We start from the raw sequence: 15,647 nt of genomic DNA, 5'->3' as shown, positions 1-15,647 counted from the left end.
CCCTCCGCGCGCGTCCAATGGGAGCCCGCTGCTCCCCGCCCCCGCTCGGTTCGGGCTGCTCGGAAAGAAGGACGGGGCGGGGCGAGGGGCGCACGCGCAGTGGGCGCGGGCGCCGTGAGGGGCGGGGCGGGGCGGAGCGGAGGGAAAGGGAGGTGGGGGTTCGTCCCCCTCCCGCTGCCTCGGCGGGGGCCGGGTGACGCACGTGCGCGCGCCTCCGCGCGCTGTTGTTCGCTCGCTCCCTCGCCGCCTGCCGGTCCCGCCCTCGCTCGCGGTGGCCGGCGGGCGGGCGGGAGCGCGCGCGGGGCTGGCACGCGCGCTGTTGTTATTGGTGCCGCGGCGGCGGCGGCGGCAGAGGGAGGGGACGGGGGAGGGGAGGGAGCCAGCGAGCGAGCGAGCGGCTCAGTCAGGGAGTTCTTTAAAGATGGCCGGAGCGGCGGCGGCGGCCGCGACTCCCGTGTACTGCGTGTGCCGGGAGCCCTACGACGTGAGCCGCTTCATGATCGAGTGCGACATCTGCAAGGACTGGTTCCACGGCAGGTGGGCGCCGGGGGCGGCCGGGCGGCGCGGCGCGGCGCAGCGGGGGACAAAACCGTCGGGCCGGGCGGCGGCAGTTAACCGTCCCCCCCGGCCGTTACCGGGGGGACAATGGCCGCGCGGCGGCTCGGAGCGGCGCCGGGCGCGGGGGGGGGGGGCTGTCGGCGCCGGCTCCCCCGCGCGGCGGTGGCAGCGGCTGGTGGGGCCGGACCCGCTCCCGGTCCCAGTCCCGGCAGCGCTGCCGATCCTGGACGCACGGGTCGTTGTCCGTGAGCGGGTGACGGGGCCGGGCGAGGAGGGCAGCGCGGTGTGTGTGTGTGCGCGGGGAGGGGGGGGGGTAGGAGGGGGGAGTGGGAAAGACCGGTTACGAAAGAGCAACAGATGTGGGGCTCCCGGGCCCCACAACCGGAAAGTTGAGCCGGTTTCGGGGCGGGGGTGCCCCGTTCCTCCGCGGGGGGCTCCGCTCGAGGAGTGCGCCGGGCTGCCGGGACGGACCCCCTTCCTCCCCCCTCCCCCCCCCCCCCCCCGGTTCCCGGCGGCTCGCCGTGCCGTGTGTTCGGGCCGGGGGGCGGAGAGGGGCCGCTCCGGCCCTCCCCGCTCTTTGACGTTTGTGGCGGCCGCCGCCGACTCGCGTGTGTTTTGTGAGACGAGCGTGTGAATAATAAAGGCCCGGCGGCCGGCTCCTGGCTGCGGGCGGCAGCGGGGGGAGAAGGCGGCGGCGGGGACCACGGGCATTTAAACAAAGGAGCAAGTTGGGGGCTCGGCGGCTCCCCCGGCGCGGCTGCGGGCTCGGCGCTGCCGTGGCCGTTACGCGCGGAGCCCCCGCGCCGCGGTGTTCACCGCGGGGCTGGCGGCGGCTGTAGGAAGTGCGTTTTGATTGACAGCAGGACATTTAAATACCCCCCCCCTCCCGTGTAACAAAAACAGCCTCCCGACGTCGCCGGCCAGGCAGCGGCGTCGCCCCCTGCCGGTGCGGGCCGGGAGGGCGGCGGAGCCGGCCGGGCCGGTGCGGGCCGGACCGGGCCGCCGCCGGGCCCCGAAGTTGTGCGGAGAGCAGGAGGTTTTAACCACCCCCCCCTCCCCCCCCCCGGTGCCGGCGGTCGCTTAACAAAGCGGCGGACTTGGCGTTGTGTGAGCGGCTGTCGCTTCGTAAACAGGCAGCAGCGGGCTGAGCGGATCCGCCTGCTCCTCTTTCATCTCTTGACTCACCCCTCCGAGCTGGCAGCGGCGGGGGCTGCGAGATCTTTGTGTGCTTTCCCATGGCAAAGGGGAAAATGCTGGCTGGAAGCAGGGTTCATTCGAAGGTGTTACTTAACAGTAATCACTGCATGCTGATGCCTCGACGCGGTGCTTCAGGATGAAAGGAACGCTTCCAGCGTTCGGGACGGGGACTTGTGCATTTGCTGAGCTGAAATCTTGCCCTTTGCATAGGGGTTTCCCCCCCAACTCAGAACACAGTATAATAGAAGCTATGAGAAGGACTTTATAAACTGTACAAAATGACAAAACACAATTGTTATACTTCAAAAACCCAAACTGTTCAACTAGGTTATTATTCCCCTTGTCAGTACTGTTGTTGAAGCTAGAAGTGCAGCAGCATTTTTGGATTAGAGTTGCTTGATACAAGTTGACAGAAGTCACTTCTTGCAGTAGAGGTGTAGGTATCGTCAGAAGATCTTTACAGGGTCACAGGTTATCTCTCTTGCAAGTATTTTTCTGTAGGAGACTGTTGGTCTTTCAGTCTGTCTTGGCAATTACTCAGTTTGCATGCAGACATGACTTAAATGCCGGTGTTGCATGCTATTATTACTGGGGTACAATGATCTGATGTCTAAAACTTTTAACAGGGAAGTATTGACCAGTTGATGTGGAGGTGGGGCCACCTCTTTCTAAAGTCTTCATGTACCTAAAGATCAAGAGTGATTCCCATGCTTGTGTACTCTGTCATGCAATTGGTAGAAAAGTTGTGCTAACACTGAACTGCTAGATAATCTGAAACCTGAAGTATGGAAGGAAGTAAGCCAGGAGGAGCTGGCAACAGCCACGTTGCTATGTTGCTCTGGGATTTAGTTGCATGCTCAGCCCTGTCCTGTTATTAAGGGACAGGACTGTGGGAGACTGTTGTCCTCTCTCAGCTGTGGTCTACTCTGGGAGCTCCTTTTCCTTTGGTTTATGAGTTCCTGAAGACACTATTAAGTAGTTTGAGAGGAAGAAAATAAGTAATCTGGGATCATTAAGTTTTTTGTGAACTGCTTAGTATCATACTGCCATGATTTTCCTACCTGTGGGATGGGACTGATATGACACTTACATTCAGAAGCAGAAAACCATGCGTGCCCAAGGCGCTAGCCCTAGTGTGATAGTGCGTACTGTTGGACTATGGACTCTTTGCTCCCTTCCTGTGTGTAGTCAAGAGTGCCTTAGTAATGTGCAGAAGGTAGGACAAAGTCTATTCTCTGCCATATTTTTGCTAGTCCTTCTGAATTCCATAGGATGTTTCTCCTAGGTACTCTTCTTGCATTGTCTGTCTTACAGTGACTGGATTTTGGCTTGCTGTTATCAATATGTTATCAAATATGCATTTTATTGCTTGTGGAAAATATTTGTATAAAAGCAAATATTTTGATGTGCCTTACAAGGTTGAGAACCTACATTCTCATTTTTTTGTTATTCTACGAGTGGGCCTAACACCTGGCCAGTCTTGTGTAGTTACCTTTTGCTGAAGAAAAGAAAATTAAGTGACATGTATTCTGTCTTAGGCTTCATCACTGCTTAAAATGGTTTACAAGACTAGAGAGGCTACAAAAACTTAAACATGACAAACTGTCAAATGTTTGCATTGGGCATATTCATTTATATTTTAAACAATTTCCATATTTTCCTGCTCATTTTATCTTCTCTAAATGAAAATTTCACATTAAGCTGCTTCCCCTTTCTGGTTTCTCTAACATATACTCTAGCTAGAATGCAGAAGAAAAACACCTTTGTTTCTGCTATTTTGAAGTGTTCAGTATTTTCTTAAATTTTTACACCTGTAGTTCTTTACACCTGTGTAAATTCTTGAATTTGACTTCAAATGATTTTATACATATATAATCTCAATCATAGCATGATCTTCACATTCTGTCCCTCTTTCCCTTTACTTCTTGATTGCTACCACAAGTATTAGGTTAACTACATCCTAGCTTCTTTTCTCATGCTTGTTTGTTATCTTCATGTATGTAACTTCATGTACAGAATATCTTCTTTTTTAAAAAACTGAATTTGCAGTCAACTCTGTTCTTAGAATATGTACTTGTGGAGTTTGCAGAAATTCTTTCATCAGCATTTAAGTTTTTGACTATTTTTTTCCTACTTAATTCCAGTACTCAACTGGATTTGTGTTTTGCATAGATGCACAAATAAACTTAAGTGTATAATTCATTTTTTTGTCTGCATGATGTTATGTTTTCTGTAACACTGTAGAGAGAAACTATTGTAGAGTTAACTTTTTTAGGATGCTCACTTTTTAAAACTGAAGCAAAACTACACTGTTTATAGAGGAGCATAGAAAATAAGTCAGAGTTAAAAATGTGGATGCCCCTGTAAGGTTCTGTATTTAACACTTTTTCAGTTGACTTTGTTTATCAGCTAACCTTATACAGTGAACTTCTAGCATGTCTCAATGGAAAATAGAGCAACAAATAGAACAGCAAATGTGTGACTGTCAGTTTTTGTAGTCTTACTCCCAAAACAGCGTTTGCCTTTTAAAATGTGTTAACCTTTTTAATGTCTTTTTTTTTTAATACAAAACCAAGTTTTTGAAATGAAGGAAATTTTTAATCTCAAAAGCCAGTGGGGAGAAGGGAGGAGGAACATCCTTTCTGTTCAAAGTTAATAATTCTTCCTAAAATTTCATGATAATGTCAACTTTCCCCCCTTTTCTCCCTTCCTGTGAAAGGAAAAGAAAGAAAGAAAGAAAACAGCCCATCCATCTCTGCTTAGCTGTAATTGCAGTTACATTTTTGCTATTTTGTGTAAATGAAATCTAAACTGAGAAGTCATAGCCTCTATCTATGTAAAATGCTCTTGTTTACAGAAATCTGTATTTCAATTGAGCAGGATAAAGGATAATAAAGAAATTTGTATGCATTAATCAGTATGTAGTGTACACATATGCATACTTTTGTTGTAGAACAAACCAAATTGCTGAAATTGATAGCTCTCCATGTCAGGTTTGTTTCTTGAATCTGTGTAACCCTCTTGAAAGAGTTAACTTTTTTTTTTCCTGTCCTAGAGTAGTTCATTTATTCTCTCTCTCTGTTTTTAACAGCATTGACGTTACTACCAAATGTTTATTAACTTCATTTGAAAAGATATGTGGCTCACGTACCTTTTGAGGATGATTATTTAAATTGCACTTGCCTTGAGACTTACTATACTTTTCTCAAATGGAAAAATAGATAAACAACAATAAAATTTTAGCTAAGTTAATGTAGAATATAGGTTTTCTGATATTATATAGATGAGTGTGTCATCTTTATAGATGAGAGTGTCTTATCCTTTTTCTTTTCTCTGAAGAAACAGAATTTCTCAACCACTCCTTAATTTGTTCTCAGTTTCAAAATCAGGGCTGACACCTGCACCAAGTATCCTAACCCACTGGTTTGTACTCTGAAGGCAGACTTTCTCCTCCTGGTTAAGTCAAGAGGGCATTATGCTTGCTATAGTGACTACTTTTCCTGAATTTGCTCTTTGTTTTGGCGCTTTATACATGTTCTACATGACTGGCTGTGCCAACCCTTTGCTGCTGAAAGAAACTGTCCCACTCCTGGCTGCATGCTCCTGTAATTTCTCTTTTACTGGTTTAGTGCTTGTCTGGTTGTTTGATGAGTCAACTCTGCTTAGAAAAAGGACTGAAAACATTCTTTTGCCAAGTGTTTTGTTGGGTTATAGAGCTATGCAGCCGCACCGAGTACTAGGATGAACCCCAGACTGTTGACCTGTTGGTCAGGGTTGTGTTGCTGGAAGAGGAACAGATGATGGTGGGAGTCTCTCAATCTTCCTCCTTAGTGCCTCTTTGGGGATCAGTGGCTCACCCTGTTACGTGAAACTTCTTTTGCATCTCTGTCACCAGTTGCAATTCTGCCTTGAATCTGATATGCTAGAGTTAGACCTAGCTGCTCTTCTGTTGGGGTCAATAGCAAGTAAGGCATGTTCAGTGCTGCTGCAGTATTGCAACTCCTGAACACCGTCTGTCTGTAGAGGAGGTTGAAGCTCCTGAGTCTTCCTTAAAAGGGCTTAGAGGACAAGGCAGGTAATGTTTGTGTCAGGAAACATGGAGGGTGCAAAGACATGGTTATAAATGCCTTTTGGTGCAGGCCTTCTGTTTACAGAAAATAAACTCCTTGTAATTATAAAGCAAACTTAAATGTGTTCAGGAGCCTAAAATTGAATCAACAAATTGTTGTCTCGTCAGTAGAGCTTTGATCGTGGTACCAGGGGCTCTTGAAACAGCTTTCTGGCTTTTATGATATATAAACCTTAGATTCTTCCTAAGGAAACTGAGTGTATGTTAGGGAAATATTTTAGATGGGGGAAGGGAAGAGTAAATTTGTTAACCTTATTTTCTTTGATTTAGTCTCGTTTTCTCGGAGGTAAGACAAAGGCCTCATCTTCAGTCCAATAAGCTGTATTTCCTCTGCCAGAGAGTTAAGTGATTTCCAGGGACTTCAGCTCTTCTAACAGTACAAAAGCTGAAATGTTTCAGTTAAAGTGAGAAGAATCTGTAGTAATAATAAAGATGCTAGACTAGCACTTGTGTAATTGGATATCTGTTTCAAATCCTTTTATATTCTTCATTTGAGTAAGCCATTTTTTCCTCTCAGTTCTCATCTGTGAAGTGGGAAGATATTAATATATATTAAAGTAGATGTATTGTACTGCAATAAGCACTATAGAATAGTAAGCATTTAGGCTCCTTTAATTTTTGAAATTGTACAGTAACATGTGGAATTATATGCCTGAGTTTGGTTTTTTTCTTTCCAGTGTTCTTGCAAAGCTGGCTGCTTTGAAAAATGTATGCATTTGAAAGTTAACACTTTTTTTTTTCTTTAGATCTCTATGTTGGTGTAGCTTGTATTTAGTGTTTTTGAATAAAACAGTAGATATTTTAAATTATGCATTCTGGCATAATAATTAGCACAAGAAAAATGTAAAGTGTCACCTGATAAAGATCTGTAAGAGAACTGAGATGCATAATTGAACTTTCTTAATTATAACCTTGACGAGATTCTAGTGAGCTTCTGAACATTTGTTACAACACTAATAGTTCTAATTTCTAAAGTACAGATTAATTATTGCCTATTACATGTTACTTAAAGATGCAAGGATTCAGAATTGGTGCTTTAAACACTACTTTTAATATTCTGTAATGTTGTAGTTTCTCTGTATCAATCTTACTGCTATTACTGGTTTCTCTTTTTTTCAGCCATTCTTGATCATGTAATTGATCATGTGAATGAAGACACTAAGTGTTCAAATGTGTAGTTTACCTGGCTAATAGTGATTTTTCTTTTTTTATTAGCCAGTAGAAAAAATTAGTGAATTTATATTCCAAGATGTCATCTGTTAGTGCTTATATAACACACTGCGTTTGCTTTCTTTTTCCTTTCTTTAATGTATGCTTAATCTGACTAAAAAATAGAATGTTGGTTTAAAAGGCTCTGTGACTGCTTTGTTTTATATCTACAAACTACAGAAGTAAGGGAAGTCTGGGTAGGATGCTGCTTGGTAAACTGGTTTTTACATATGCTGTGCACTCCAGCACCTAAAAGATGTGAAATAAATTCCATTTTCTTTAAACTTACCTTGGTCTGTTGATTGTTTATTATGCTGAGTTCTCTTAGGGCAACACAATGACAGTAAAATGGATTAAGCCTTACAGTAGAATATCGTTTTGTTAACTGCCAGTGGGCAAAATCACATTAATTTTGTTTTCAATCTTCATTTGTTGTTTTTAGCTTTTTGTGAATGGTTATCATACTCATTAGCCATTTTCATATGCTCAGTTCAGTTTTCTGTTCACTTTTATGTCATCTTTCCAAAGCAAAGATCAAGTAATACAATGTTTTGATTCTGTTTTACATGGCAGTTTGCACAAAGTAAAATACCATTCTCTCAAAACATTTCTGATCAATCTGAAAAGATTTTCACAGGTAGAATGTATATGCTTTAAAAACAGAAAAATATTTAAGTTTTACAAGTTGTCTCATTGCTGAAATATGAGAATTCAATAAACAACATTGCCAGTGCTTTACTGGTAACATAGGAGAGAGATCTTAGTAAAATATGTAGCTTTTAAAATAGCTAGTCTATTTCTGATTTGTCAGTCCTTTCTAATATACTGTAACATTAGCTCACCAATGCATAGAAATAACAGTCTTGTGGAGTACGAATAGTCTTCAGATGTCTGCTCTATGGTGGTAATGGGGATTTATGTGGTTAGTTATGTCCTTTCAGGTCAATTCTGCTCTTGAATGGAATTAATATTTAATACTATTTTCTCCATTACTTCAGCATTAACTAAAAAAGACTTTAAAATTGGTCTTTCTTTTTGAAAATGTTGAGTTCATTGCTGCTTAGGCAGGCATAAATGTTGATATTTTCCACAAAAGCAAGAAAGCTTTCCTAAAATTCTCTCACCTCATTCTGTCTTAAAAGCCAACTGGAAGGATTATAACTGTTCTAAATTTTTAATACATTGTGGTATGAAATCTATTTATTTTCAATGTCAGCTGAGAGTTTCAAACGTAGCTGGCCTGGCAAATTCATTTCATTTAATTATGTTTGTTTCATTTACATTAATGCTTTATTCACTTAAAGGCTCTTAAAGCAATATTCAGGAAAGTGAGTGCAAGGAAAGGTGATAGTTTGAAAGATTAAATCTTTGATTTCGAGGACATAGGAATGATGTGATGTATATCGTTCTTGCCAGTTACCAGGCAATATTTGCTGAATGAACTGGCACCTTCCTTTTGGGATTTTGATGTTCTAGGGCCTATAAACAAACACCAAATTGGGTAATTGAAAAACAACCAAAGAAATTGCTATGTCTAATTACCCAATAATGTTTGTAAAACTTCCGGTTGGCTTGCCCCAGGAGTAGATTTCTAGTTTAGTTCCAATAACAAAGATGTTCAGATCTCTTCACTAGAGGATTTCATCATGCTGTTGACTTGCAAAACCCAGTGTCAAGAGCAAGCGGAAGTGAAAGATGGTGCTGCAGAACTTATGTACAGCTTTCAGCTATACTAATCAACAGATCTGTGAACAGTGGAGTGTAGTACATGGGCTCTAGAAATAGTGTCAGAAGCAGGGTAGCCACACTGATGTAACATTGTGCCCAGGCAAATGTTCCCAGGCCACCTCTCATGATGATATTTTCCCTTTCTATTTCATGATGGTGTGCTGCGTTGACATGCCACAGCATCAAGGCCAGGTATGCTGTCCTAGGCATTTGTTGGTGCTATATTGCTTACAGTAAGATGTGACTAAAACTGTATTACCACAAATAGTGTGTATGTGTAGTTTGTTACATCTCAAGTTCAGTTCTCACTGCAGTATTTGTCTGCACTGACAACACATCAACAGGATGCAAATGTGAGCAGCACTTGCTGCCTCTGATGATATGCTGTCCTATGTGAGTAGCTAGGACCTATCGGAACATCATTTTGAATCTTTTAGCATTGTGGTAAAACGTGCTGCTCTGATATATTCTAAGGAATGTAGGAGAAATTTGAATGTTGTTTTTATTCTTACTAAGAAAGAATTAGGCAACTGTTTATATTGAGTGGTTTTCATATGTGTCCTCGCTACAAAGTGAGTGTCTTAGCTGAGTAGAAAGCAGTGCCTTAGCTGTAGCTTACACTTCCAGCGTGGTTAACTGGAAGTGGCTTCAAGCATTGTGGCTTGAAGCATCATGAAGTTCTGATAAGAAAGAGTTAGGTATGAACTAGAGTGAATAGTGGCATCTAAGTAGATTAGAATTTTTCTGAAATGAAGACATAGCGTTTGGAAAAGTACTTAAGAGTTATCTCATGCTGTTACAGCTTATTAGCAAGTCTAAATTCTAATTTTGTCGTTGGTGTCTCCACCAGTGTCGAAAAATGAAAAAAGTATTGTGCATGCCATTTGCTGGCCTTTATTTGAGTGCGGCAATAACTTTATTGGCTGATCAAAAAAACCTCTAAAACCCTCTATAGAAGAATGAAACTTTTTATTTCTAGTTTATTCTGATACTGGATACTGAATAAACTTACTACTATGAGAGACTGAAGTCTTGTGTATTGATGAAAGAAAGTATCACTACTCTTGGTGACAATGCTTGACTTCTTAGTCTCCAGTGATACTACCCACTGGTCAGAAAGGTAGATACATGCCTTGTATACAGGTGCTCTTTCCACAAAAACTGTTTTTTTTTTTTTCATGAAGAGCTAGATCTAAGCTAACTCCACAATCTTGTTTATTGCATGTTAGTACTCTTGTGCCATCTCTTCTCTAGCCTGTGAACATCAGTGGATGTATCTGACTTGATTAGCTGTGAAGTTTGAGTCCTGCTGAATGTAAAGTAAATCTTTAGCTTTTGTAGGCTAGCAGTGTATCTAATTCCATTTTGTCTTTGATGCTGCACACAGTCTTAAACAGTGATGTATGTGGGGTAAGGAGGCAGAATTATGAAAAAGTAGTAAAAATTGGGGAAATAAAGTTTTAGCCTTTTGATGTGTTTGGATGATCAGTGAAGTGATTCTGAACAAACATCTTTTTTGTCTGGACTAAAATCATGTGGAATAGGTGCATTGTATTTGTACTATGTATCTTAAGAGTGAATTGTAATGAGTTTCTTGCTAGTCTCTGCAGATGTATGATGAGAAAAGAAGTGGACAGATCCCTGCAGTACTTGATGTCCATTCCCAGTACAAACTACATGGAAAATTCCCACAGTCACTTGCAGATTATATAGTAGCTTGAAGCAGGGAAGCCTGCATCTGCAGTCTTTTATGCCATGCCAGTACAGCATTAGTAAAATACAATGTGTGTTTTATAACACATGATATTAGTAACTTTTTTTGAATACTTCATTTTCTGCGGTATTTTTCTAATGACTGATTGGGAACTTGGAGACAGAAGTAAGAGGCTAAATAGGCAAGTGTATTTTATATTGTGGATTGCTGGTTAATGCAGCCTATTAAAATTCTATTTGTTTACTGATGATGCCAATCTGAAAAGGTTGGACTCTCTCCATTGTGAATATATGCCTCACTCTGAGCCTCTAGGAAATTCGGCAACTTTCTAGGATGTTTGTGCAACATGGTACTTTGGATTAAGGTTTTTATTGAGGAAACTTTCTCTATTTTATAGGCCTGCCAAATGTTGTGTCTACCTTAGTAAAAACACATATTTGGAGGAACTGTAAATCTTTAAATGATGATTGTTGACAATTCTTACTGATTATATGCTAGAAAGCTAGGAGTAAAATAAATGCTTCCTTTTCAGAACTGTATTCCAGACACAAGGAAACCAGTATTGGAACAGGTGTTCAGGTGAAAAATCAGACCTGAGACTAGGAATTTTTTTCTGTTTTCATCGGGTATCTACAAAGGGAGTAAGCAACATAGAGGAAGAGGAAACAGTTTTACAAGTGAAGAGCTGGATGGAGAGAAGATAGTGTGATCTGGAGACAATGCAGAAGGAAATGGATAGTAGAGTGAAGGATACTTGGAGAATGTTAACTTTCACTACAAGAGTTTGAAGTTTTGAATTTGAATTTTGCTGTCCATAAAAAGAGGCTCTCTGCTAAAATGTCTGTGCCATGAACAATCACTCTCAGTCAAGTGTGGAAGATTCATCTTCTAAAGTAGCTAGAAGGCTTGTTGATGCTGATACAGATCCACGATTCATACTTAATTTGATGGAAACCGGTTTATAGTGTGCAGAAAATAACTCATACATTATATGAGTTATACTCATACAATAACTCTACATTAATTTAAAAATGTAGCTTTCTATAAAAATATATATTTTTCTCTAAATGGAATCTAACTTGAATCAATTCATCATGTCCAATTTTAATTCTTTTTTTTCTGTTTCTAAATATACAATTTTAGTATACAACTTGGTCTTGTGTGTACAGTGTGAATTGCTAAAAGTAAAAACTTCTTTTTTGTGCTTTTTTTGAAAGTTAACTCTAGATATGTTTAAATTGATATAGTACTAATTATATTGTTGTAAGGTTGGGGAATTGTCAGTTTTCAAATAGCTTGATTTATTTTTTCTAAGCATTTTTAATTGTATCTGGCTTCATAGCCTGTGCTGTGTAATACAAACTGATAAATAAACTTTTCTTCCATAATTGAAGTGTAAGATAATGGCTTAGTATTTTGCATTCAGTGAATCAATGAACTCATTAAAGGCTCTTTAGAAATCATTGACCTCTAAAGCTGTATCTAGGAGACACTCGTGGCAGAGGCTTGAGTTTGTTCTCATGTGAAGCATTTACCAGTTTTTGCTGATTTTGGAGAAGCCTTTCTGGAGCTGTTTGATTATATTAGTAGAAGAATTAGAGAAAAAGGAAAACATTACTGCTACCTTCAAACCAGAAAAGTGACAGCAGTTAGGTGTTACTTTTACTTCAAAAGGTAGGCCATCTATGAGTCAGTTTTAGACAAATATAAAACACTTCTTACTAGGTCTGGGAATCGTTAAAGAAATGGATGGTTTTGCCCTATTTTGTTTTTAAAGCAGGTGTGTTCATAGTCAGGGATGGATTCTCCTACTCCTGTCAAGCAATATTAAATAAGAAGGTAAATAAAAAGTGTTAGTATATCTTAGCACCTGCAAAAGTTTGTGCTGTAAGATATGTTTGTTATATGTGTTTATTCACAAATTATACTTGGTTATGTTGCATTCTGTCTGGCCCCGTAATTCTTGGGATCTTTTCTATAGCGTAGAAGACTAAGTGAGGAAGGTGAAGAATGACTTTGCCTAAAAAATAGCCTGGAGATTAGCATTCTCTTGGGACCAACAAGTTTGAGCCTTGCAACCGGAGTGAGTGCTGCTGCCATGTCACTTGAAAAACAAAACAACCTCTCCCCTCCCCACTCCAGGATAAAGCTCCGTTATTTGGTGCCTGATCCTGTGAATATGTGGCAGCTGTGCTTGCCTGTTAGCTTAGATGCCAGGGAATTTGGGTGACTGGCTGAGTGTGCCAGGGAAGTAGAGTAGATGGTATGTTTGGAATTTTTAGGGTCATACAGTGAGGTGCTAGGTAAGCTAGGTACCTCTGTGGTCAGATGCCCTTCAAATAGTTCAGATTTAATTACAGATTTGATTTGAGTTTAGATTCTGAATTTAGGTTGTCTTTAAGGGCCTACATCCCGTATTTGGTTTTTGCCCTAATACCCTTGTATAGACATATCCTTTTCCTCTGTTCTTGCGATATACCCCTCTTCCATTAAGGATTTGAAAGTATTCCTGTTTATGCCAAGGCTAAATCCCATTGTACATGGTATTTTAACTAGCCCAGTTAGTAACAACTGATGCAGAGCAAAAGACCTCTGGTAGTCTTTTATTTGGTTTAAACCAGATTTACATCAGTGTAGTGATAGACCAAGTTAAACCAGAAAAGTTTGGTTTAATGAACGTTTTGATCTAAATGATGCAGTTCTCTCATGTAGACAGAGCCTAAGGCCTGTAATAGGGTATACTTCCATTCTTGAATCATAAAGACGCAATTTCCGTAATTTATATCAACGTTCTCATTTAATCACTGCTTGTAATACTGACACCCAAAATAAAATATTTGGATGTATTGCTCTTCAGCAGATTTTGTCTTCTCTCGTAAAAACATATAGGCAAAATTCGAGCTGTTTCTGCTTGTTATCCTGAAGAATTAATTCTGTATTTTTACAATAACTGAACTGCAGTGTCTCATAATTTTTCTATAAACAGGAACTGTAAGTGTCTGTACTCATTTTCTGGGGATCTTTTGCAGCAGATCTTTTGCTTTCTTACTTCATTTTCCTGTTTACTTTCTTGTTCTAATGTTATCTGTATTTTGCCTGTAATGAAGAAAAAGAAGACTTTTTAAGAACCATACATACATATGCTAGTGATACATAATTAAAAATCTTATCTTCTCGTCCTAAAAGAAATGGAATTGAGTTGCACAGACTATGCATCAAAGATTACCTTTCAAAGTAATTGTGTATAAAATACAGAATAAAATAAATACAAATCTGTTTGCAAAATAATTTGCTCTCTCTAGGTGACTTCAGCTAGTTCACTATATAACAAAGCTGGTCTCAATATCCTGTACCTGAACCATTTAGAGCTTTAGATTAAAAACAACTTACTAAATTGTATCCAGAGTAAAATTAATTGATGAAGATACAGTTAAAACTTAGTGCTGATATAACTCAACCCCCAAACACTTTTCATGTATACACATACCTACTTAGGTTTGTTCTGCACTGTTTGAAATATCTATGTGGTCTGAAAAAACTATACTTCACTAATTCCATCTGAAGAGGATTGAGCAGTTAGAATACTCTAGATAGAATAATGTGCAAAAATAACTTCTCTGAGTTTTGTGGACTAAAGGGATGGATGCACTTTTGGCCAGTGTGCCTCTCTAGACCTCTGCGGACAGCTCAGAATCCAATAAAGATCTCTGAATTATGGGCCATCTCCAGGTCACTGAAGGAGTTTATTCCACTTACTGTTCTGCCAGCCAGTCAGTGTAACGTCTGAAATTTAAACTCATTATCTGTATCTGAGACAGTTTCCCTCTATCATAGCTTAAATAGAGGTTAATGTAATAAACGACTCCATCTGTGTTTGAAATGAGGATGGTGAGCTGGAGATGATGAGCCAATTTGCTCTCTGATTTCTTCAGAAATGGAGCAACTCTGTCTACTTGCTATTGACTACAAGTGTATTGGCTTTATGGAAGTAAGATATTTAAAAATAAGGTATTTTGTAGCTATTGGAACCATGATCTGTTCTTTTATATGATGGTTAGAAGGATGCAGAAATTACTCTGCTCACAAAAATGCTTAGGAGACAATTTCTTAGTAATGTTTGAAAAAGATTGTAGTCTGGAGGGGGAAATTACACAGTTGAGAATCAGAGGATTTTTTTTAAAAAAAGTCAAAGGCATTTTTAATGAGTTGGATTTTGAAGGGAATAGAAGATTTGTACAAGCAGATTTTTTTTTTTACTCAGTAATTTTTTTTTAATATCTGATTTCCAGTACAGCTACACAAATTCTAAATGCTGAATAAAAATTATGAGAGTGTTAAGGCTGCTGAATAGGAGGCTTAGGAGGTCTTTAAAACCAATCTGATTTAGAAATTTCCAAACCAGTTAGGTGAAATATTCCATTCAGTTTCAGGAGCAGGTTAAAGGAGGCTGAATCCAAGCATGATGTTGCTGCTTTCTGAATAAATAGCAGAACAGTGATATAATAACTCAGGGATAAAGGATTTGCAGTAATGGAATCTTAAAATGTTGCTAATAGTGGTTTCTGGTGCTAGAATATGGGGACAAAAAAGGTATTGTCTTCAAATTCTTAGTTGGAAGCTATGTTCTCTGGTTATGCTTGTCATCTTTTCTCATTGAAGGGATATAACAATAAAAAAAAAATCTTTAGCTTCCTAATCAATTCCCTCAGGCTAAGAAAACAGTGAGTTGTGCCACCTGTTCACCTCCAAAACTTTTGTTATCACAGTGCTTGAGAACAAGATGATCTGATCCTGTCTACTGACTGTATTGCTTTGAATGTTGAAAGATTTACAGGCTCTGCATTGCACAAAATAACAAAGTACAGATAGTACTTACCATGCATCATGATCTTTCTAAACAGCTCGTCTTTATTAGGCAACCTGAATAACCTGCTAGTACTCTGGAGGAGGCTGCAATGCAGGCTGTTCACTGATGAGGAGCAGTCAATGCTTCTAACTGTTGAGGGAGAAATAGAACAGCTGAAGATACTTCAAAAAATTCCCAAATGAATCAAAGACTGCTTTTAATGTACAGTATGGATCACTGAAAAGAGTTGGTTGGGCTAACATCTA

The 15,647-nt window shown here is 40.4% G+C and overlaps 1 protein-coding gene across 7 annotated transcripts in view; it reads left to right on the top strand.

The window, feature by feature from the left end:
* Positions 1-396: 396 nt before the first annotated feature.
* The window catches only part of KDM7A (lysine demethylase 7A), a 91,157-nt gene continuing 75,906 nt past the window's right edge, over positions 397-15,647 (top strand). For all 7 annotated transcript variants that reach the window (XM_062589669.1, XM_062589660.1, XM_062589679.1 and 4 more), the window contains exon 1: positions 397-537. In XM_062589669.1, coding sequence (XP_062445653.1) covers positions 422-537 — 116 coding nt within the window. In that variant the 5' untranslated portion in view covers positions 397-421. The remainder of the gene's footprint in view (positions 538-15,647) is intronic.

This window comes from Rhea pennata, chromosome 1 (genome assembly GCF_028389875.1).
Source record: "Rhea pennata isolate bPtePen1 chromosome 1, bPtePen1.pri, whole genome shotgun sequence".
Taxonomy (NCBI): domain Eukaryota; kingdom Metazoa; phylum Chordata; class Aves; order Rheiformes; family Rheidae; genus Rhea; species Rhea pennata.
The sequence above is the reverse complement of the archived record's forward strand: the minus strand, read 5'-3'. Positions and strand labels throughout refer to the sequence as shown.